Source organism: Lactuca saligna, chromosome 6, assembly GCF_052625555.1.
Source record: "Lactuca saligna cultivar CGN05327 chromosome 6, ASM5262555v1, whole genome shotgun sequence".
Classification (NCBI taxonomy): domain Eukaryota; kingdom Viridiplantae; phylum Streptophyta; class Magnoliopsida; order Asterales; family Asteraceae; genus Lactuca; species Lactuca saligna.
The window spans coordinates 153923321-153930714 of record NC_136422.1 but is presented as its reverse complement, the minus strand read 5'-3'; the positions used below and the strand labels follow the sequence as shown (position 1 = coordinate 153930714).

The window sequence follows — 7394 nt, the reverse complement described above, 5'->3', positions numbered from 1 at the left end:
CTTGGTCGCGTGTTAAATAGCCGACTCGGCGAGTCATTGAGATTTTTATTTTATTTATATTGGGTTTTTAGCTTTGAGTTTAGGTTTTGGTTTTGATTTGTTTGATTTCATGATTGATTTTGATTTGATGCAAGTGGTGACCCGTGGTTGTTAGTAGTAGCTGGTGATGACAACACTGTGGTGGTGGTTAGGTCATTGAATAAGAAAGATGAGATGATGATGTTAGATAAGGTTGTTGTTTTGATAATTGAAGTAGTAACTAAAAATATTAATAAAATTGTAAAAAGTAAATATATTAAGATATGTTAGGTATAAACTTAAAGAAAAACTGAATAATAAGTACGAGTTAAAAAAATTAAGATCAAACAAACAAATTATCCAAAACCTCAGGGTGTAATTTGCCAAAGTTTTAACCTCCTTTTGTTGGGGTCTTTTTGACTTTTAGACATATCTGTGGACCCAATTTATGTATTGTTTAGAAGAAAACCACGCATCAGTGGCGCTTTATGGTTTCTTGTTTTCGTTAAACGGTGGTTTTAACTTGTCAACGTCTTGATCGATGGAAACCCGGCAAATCAAAACCTGGTGGTCGGTTTACAGTTTTGGTATATTCACTCCCTCGACCTATAAATACACAAATTTTCAGATTATTCCTTCATATCAAGCAATTAGCAAACTTAATTCTCTGTTTCAGCGATCAGATAACAAGAAGATTAAATGTCGAGCACTAACCAGGTGATTCGATGCAAAGGTAAGCATTTCATTTTTCTTTTGTGATTTCCCTATCAAGAAGAAAAAGTTTGGTACGGTGCTTGATGATGAGTGTAAATGTGACAGCGGCGGTAGCATGGGAAGCCGGAAAGCCACTAGTGATTGAAGAAGTGGAGGTGGCGCCACCCGAAAAAATGGAAGTTCGAATCAAAATCCTGTTCACCTCCCTGTGCCACACCGATGTTTACTTTTGGGAAGCCAAGGTAACCAATCTACTGGCCCTTTTACTTAAATCTCTGTCAAAAACTCAAATCCTGAATCTTCGTTTCCTTCCTATGAACTTTTCAGGGTCAGAATCCCGTGTTTCCCCGAATTTTAGGACATGAAGCTGGAGGGTAAGTTTTATTCTTGTATTAAATAGAAAAGGGTTTGTAATCGGATAAAAAATCTGATCAATTTAAGTGACGTGAACAGGGTCGTGGAGAGTGTTGGGGAAGGAGTGACTGATCTTCAGCCCGGAGATCATGTTCTCCCTGTTTTCACCGGAGAATGCAAAGAATGTGCTCACTGTAAGTCGGAAGAGAGCAACATGTGTGACCTTTTGAGAATCAACACCGATAGAGGAGTCATGATTCACGATCAAAAATCTCGATTTTCCATAAACGGAAAACCCATTTTCCATTTCGTCGGAACTTCAACTTTCAGTGAATACACAGTCGTTCATGTCGGCTGTCTTGCCAAAATCAACCCTCTTGCTCCTCTTGACAAAGTCTGTGTCCTCAGTTGTGGGATCTCAACAGGTAGAAAAACAAATTATAATCAACATTCTCCGATTACAATTCTAATGGGTATTTTCTTAACCTAAATAATCTTCGTGTCTTCAGGTCTTGGTGCTACTCTTAACGTTGCAAAACCTAAAAAAGGCTCATCAGTCGCCATTTTTGGATTAGGAGCTGTGGGGCTTGCTGTGAGTTTTATGGAACTTTTAACTTTCTCAAAAAAGGCTCATTCATGGCCAAAAAATAAAAAGCTAATGATTCTTGTTTGTGATCAGGCTGCTGAAGGTGCAAGAATTTCAGGGGCTTCAAGGATCATTGGAGTTGATCTCAATGCCAACAGATTTGAGCTTGGTAAGATTTTGCTGCATGAAATTGTAAATAAAAACTAGACATATGATATGATTGATGAATCTAATGTAAATTTTTTTGGCTTCAACAGCAAAGAAATTTGGGGTGACAGAGTTTGTGAACCCAAAAGATCACACGAAACCAGTACAAGAAGTGATTGCAGAGATGACAAATGGAGGAGTTGACAGGAGTGTTGAATGCACGGGTCATATTGATGCTATGATATCTGCCTTCGAATGTGTTCATGATGTATGAATTTAATCAATTCATCTCTCACTCATATAATGAATTAATGATTCATGTTTAATTACACAATAACAAACATTGAAAATTTTACAGGGTTGGGGTGTTGCTGTTCTTGTGGGTGTTCCACATAAAGATGCTGTTTTCAAGACAAGTCCATTGAATCTGTTGAACGAAAGGACTCTGAAGGGAACCTTTTTTGGAAACTATAAACCTCGATCAGATATTCCTTCTGTGGTTGAAAAGTATATGAATAAGGTAACCCGTTTTATAGCTTCAAAGTTGAATTATAATAGAATGATGAATTGAAATCTAACTAGTGTTTGGTTGATATGATTTTGTGCAGGAACTTGAGTTGGAGAAGTTCATAACACATGAAGTGCCTTTTTCTGAGATCAATAAGGCTTTTGATTTGATGCTTAAAGGTGAAGGTCTTCGATGTATAATTCGGATGGGAGAATAAATGGAAGGGAAAGTTTTTCAGAATGTTGTATTGTGGTTCATAACATATGACGAGTCTTCTTTGATCTTATTATAGATAACACATCGAGTGCCTTCTTTAATCTTATTATGTATGAATGTATTGGTAATGAAATCCCAATTTTCTCATCATACTGCAGTAGATAGCTTTTTTGTTTTAAAGTTTAATCCTCTTACCGATTTAATAGAACTTGGATGTTAAACGGTTCATGATACGATACTATGCAGACCTTGAACATTTAGCATTCATGTATATCATAGATTCTGCAAAATCGAACATGCAACTCACCTTGGTTTGATGTTTTATTGTCACCTTAAGCTCCATATGTATATAATTACGATTTCTACGCTTTCCCATCTAATATTTTAGTATATGATCACCTCTCTTAATGTAACATCGTGGATTGGATAAGAATAGCAACTATAAATTTCGGTAAATAAATATAAATTAGAATCTAAATAAACATTCATCAAAGTAACAAGTGTATCTTAAAGTCATTATATATTAACACAACTAAGATTGTATAACAACCACTTAGACGTACTAGATGTTTACTTTGGACACAATAATGTCATTGGGTCTACCTCGAGTGGAGTTCAATTGCCCACTTTTTATCTATCAAGGGTATTGTGGTAATGTTGATTTACAAGAACGATGTTATAAGGACGATTAAAAGCAAAGGTGTCGGTTAGAAATTGTCAGGATCGCTATTCATTATCGTATCCCAAGAGTCGATAGATGATGAGAGTAATCGTAGTCTACCCTTGACGAGTGTTAGTTGTTGTGTAAGTAGGTAGTAATAACCAGAAGCTATGGTTGATGGTATGTGAAATACTATTGGTTAAGAATCCTCGGAGGCATTGAATAACAACTTTATGTTGTGGCGAACATCAATTTTATTTTGTGGTGCATATTAGTTTTATCATGTGATGTGAGTGGATGATTCATAGTTTATTACACTGAGTCGACTCCATGAGTCATGTACATACCGTCGTGGAATCGTGGAATAGGAGGGTAAGTTAAGGTACGTGTGTGTTAAATTTTGGAATTCGAGTAAGGTATTATCAAGAGGTTGATATCCTATCTAAAATAGAAAACATATGTGATTCTCAAAAAGGTTGTTTGATAGCTATGAATGGTAATAATGTTGTTTGGATGGCAATATTTCGTTGTTTTGTATTCTCAAAAAGGTTATTTGATTGTTGTTGACTGAGTTTAATGTTGACTAAGTTAGAACTTCTGACTGAGTACATATCCCATTGAAACTATGTTGTTTGATTATATCATTCAGTGACTGTGGTGAATAATGAAAAAAGACCATATTACCCTTATGTTGTATATTGTGTTGGATAAAATAATGAGTAAATTACTAAAATCGTCATTATGATTTAGTTAAAATTACGTGTTTTGTCCTTAACTTTAACGTCCCAAAAATCTAAGGTAAATTTTTCATTTTTAAAACAATAATTCATATAACAAATTGTTCTCAAAACCATTCATGATAAAAATAACATTTAATCAAGAGAGTAAAAATTAGCAATGCGGAATAAAATCTAGGGAATGTTGTGCAGTCACATCGGACCCTTCCCTTTCGAACCGGAAGTACCTGAAACTATAAACATAAACCGTAAGCACAAAGCTTAATGAGTTCCCCCAAAATACCACATATCATACATATCAATGGGCCTAGCTCGCACATTGGGTTGAACCCATAATAATAGGTCTAGCTCATCCTACTCATTGGGCCCAACCCAACATACAAATAGGCCTAGCCCGTTATACAATGAGCGTAGCCCATGCTAGAATAATGGGCCCAACCCTCTCATGAAATTGGGCCCAAACCTACATGCATGCCCTTGGGCCCAACCCATCACACAAATGCAAGAGTCATAAAGACTGATACCGAGTTCCTCACACTGAACACATCCAAATTACGCTTATTCAATAATTAGGACAGTTTCCCGCAATTCTAGCTCCAATTCATATCTCCCCATTACAATGGGTAAAATACTATTTTACCCTTCCTATAGTTGGCCCAACAAAGCAAGGCCCAAAGCCAAAATGACTCAAGGCCCAAAAAACTGCCCAAAGTCTATCCAGGTATGTACGCCCTTTTTTTGCTCTCAGACCATCTCTATGGTTCTATTTTGTTACGGATTTAGTCCTTAAAAGAAGTACAATGACACTAATACCCTTATATATTTATTTTTTATTTTTTTCATTATTCATTTATCATTTTTTACAAAAGAAAAAAAGGACCGACCGTCCCTTTCCCATTTCTCATCTAGCAACCTAGAACATCACTACCTACCTCATCGATCACTTGCACCACCGCACACCCATCACAATCCTCATCAGAAAATGAATAACCAAAGCTAAATTTTGCATAAATCAAATGAAACACAAAACTAAAATCGGAAACCATGACCGCAACCATGCAACACCATTACTTAACCTGTTTAAAACCCCCCATTGCAACCCTGCAAAACACCGCCACCATCCAAACCATTGCTACACTCATTGGAAAATTGATACCAGAAATCAAAATGAAAAGCAAAATCATGAACCCTAAATGAAAAGCAAAATTCATAAACCATATAAATTAAAACCCTTGTAACCAGAATCAAAATTAATCCACATAACCAAAATTGAAATTGATTTCTTTAGATCAAGACTCCCCGAAACCAGAAATAAATTCGATTTCTAGGTGAGATTGATTTTTCTTTCAGGCTAAAGAATATAGAGAGAGAAAGAGGTGTAACGCTTGTTCCTGGTATCAGTTATTTTTCAAGTTTTTAGGGTTTTGCATTGGGACTCGACGAGTAGATATCGATATTGGACGCGGGACTTAGTGTCTGCTCGACAAGTTGCAAGGCCCCAACTCAATGAGTAGATGATGTAAAGGAAAACCCTAATTATCAGGGTTTTGTACCCTATTTAAAGAACTTATGGCTCATTTGTGGCCTTCCTCGTTATCCTTAATGTCCAGAGAGAAACCCTAGTCGTGCTTTAGTGCCTTCTTTAGTGTGTGTGTGTGTGAGAGAGAGAGAGAGAGAGAGCTTTAGAGAGTGAATAGTGTGCTCTTTGGAAGGAAACTTGAAGATTGAAGAGATTGAAGTGAGGAGGGGGCTATAGATCTGACATCTACCTTGTGTTAGCAAGCATTTCGAGGTAAAAAGTCTCTGCCTTGACTTATTGTTTCTTAGATGTTCTCTCATGTAAGTTTAGTGCATTTTTAGCCCATTTTGGAACCATTTTCAGAGTTGAGCATGATTTGAAGTTGTGAATTAAAATTTGGACACCTTACACCTCCTTAGGCCTAAAGATCCAAGCTTTATCAAGCTTTGGCCATCCTCCATGCCCTAAACCTTCTATTAACTTAGTTTTAGTGTTTTAGCCTCTTGAGGCCTTGCATGCACGTAAAGTTAGCAACTTTACTTGATATTTCAGTCCTAAGGGATTGGATCTGTAGTTTGGGGCTTTAGATTCGACTGAAAGGGATCAATATGTTAAGACAGGGGAAAACACAATGAGTTTCCCTAGCAACTCGACAAGTTGGATTAGGTTTTCCCGTTTTTGGTATACTGAGTGAACTCGGCAAGTAGGTTATGTTTTTCCCCGGTTTTCTGAACAACTGAAGGAACTCGTCGAGTTGCTAGATGCACTCGACGAGTTGGGTCAACATGGATTGTTGACCTTAACTGTTGATTTTGACTTTGACCATGACTTTACTAGGGTTGACCATTCAATATCTTAGGCCTTTTTGGTATTGGGTCTTCTCAAGTTATGCCCATTGATGGATTATGGACATTATAGTTTTGGGATTATTTTTTGGTTTGGGCTTTAATTTTGGATCATACTAGGCTAGGATAGAATGGTCATTTTACCCCATGTATAGATTGAGGGTTGCCAATTGGGTATAGTGATTAGAAGTGACGGCTCAGGAAGCTGGCGGGGCAGCAACTAAGGATTTCACTCGGGAAAATTTTGTATTCGAGGTGAGTCTTCTCATCATACCAATAGGTCTAAGGCACCAAGGCCGGCATATTTTATGATATGTGGATTGTTGATTGATTATGCATAATGTTGGTATGACTCTTGCATGGAAGACCCCGAGGGGGGGGGGGTCCCATGGTAGTAGATTGAGACCATGTGGGGGTTCCCATGGCATTAGTGTAAGACCTCATAAGGTTTCTATGGATTCCTAGTATATTCGCATGTTTAGCTTGCATGATCTGTCATGGTAGTAAAGACCATGTTTAGCTTGCATCCCTATACGTTGTAAGCATGGCTTTTGTGGTTATGTAGCTTATATAGCTAATATGGATTATGTAATTATGTGGATTGTGTGGGGGTATGCTCTGGGGAACTCACTAAGCTTCGTGGTTATTGTTTTGTTTATGATTTCAGGTATAATCGGTTTGGAAAGGAAGGGCCCAGCTGGATCGTAGTGCACACACCCGTGTTTTCTGCAATATGAGATTTTGGGATGAACTCTGATAAATGTTTTTAAATTAGCAATGTTTGGAATGTTTGGATTAAATGGTATCGGTGTTTTGATTATAATGAAAATGAAGTTTTTACCCTAAAGTTTTGGGTCCCTACAAGTTGGTATCAGAGCCTTGGTTTGAGGGATTTAGACATACTCTTCAGTGTGTTTGAAATCAAACTGAGGATCTGTAAAATTTTCAAAAGAAAAATGTTCTCGAGAAAAGAAACTTGCTAAGATAAGAAAAGGTTGTGGCGCTTACAATCCGCCGAGCTCAAGTAAGTTTTCCCAGAATACACGTATATGTTATTTGTGATGACTTTATTTATGAATCAGAGAATCG

The 7394-nt window shown here is 37.1% G+C and overlaps 1 protein-coding gene across 2 annotated transcripts; it reads left to right on the top strand.

The window, feature by feature from the left end:
- The first annotated feature begins 572 nt into the window (after positions 1-572).
- LOC145000398 (alcohol dehydrogenase 2-like) lies at positions 573-2693 on the top strand. 2 transcript variants are annotated; one of them, XM_078959620.1, is made up of 10 exons: positions 573-605; positions 695-751; positions 838-974; positions 1060-1106; positions 1186-1511; positions 1596-1678; positions 1766-1841; positions 1930-2087; positions 2178-2339; positions 2428-2693. In XM_078959620.1, the coding sequence occupies exons 2-10, from the start codon at positions 718-720 to the stop codon at positions 2542-2544; spliced, it is 1140 nt and encodes a 379-aa protein (XP_078815746.1). In that variant the 5' UTR covers positions 573-605; positions 695-717; the 3' UTR covers positions 2545-2693. The 2 variants fall into 2 exon arrangements, with proteins under 2 accessions (XP_078815746.1, XP_078815744.1); XM_078959618.1 differs by lacking the exon at positions 573-605 and having other exon boundaries at positions 613-751.
- The last annotated feature ends 4701 nt before the right edge of the window (positions 2694-7394 follow it).

What these genes read in the sequence shown, in the direction of transcription:
- LOC145000398 (XM_078959620.1), top strand. Translation starts at nt 718, where the DNA reads ATGTCGAGCACTAACCAGGTGATTCGATGCAAAG. An exon ending in CCAGGTGATTCGATGCAAAG is followed by an intron (nt 752 to 837) that starts GTAAGCATTTCA and finishes TAAATGTGACAG; the next exon opens with CGGCGGTAGCATGGGAAGCC. An exon ending in TAGGAGCTGTGGGGCTTGCT is followed by an intron (nt 1,679 to 1,765) that starts GTGAGTTTTATG and finishes GTTTGTGATCAG; the next exon opens with GCTGCTGAAGGTGCAAGAAT.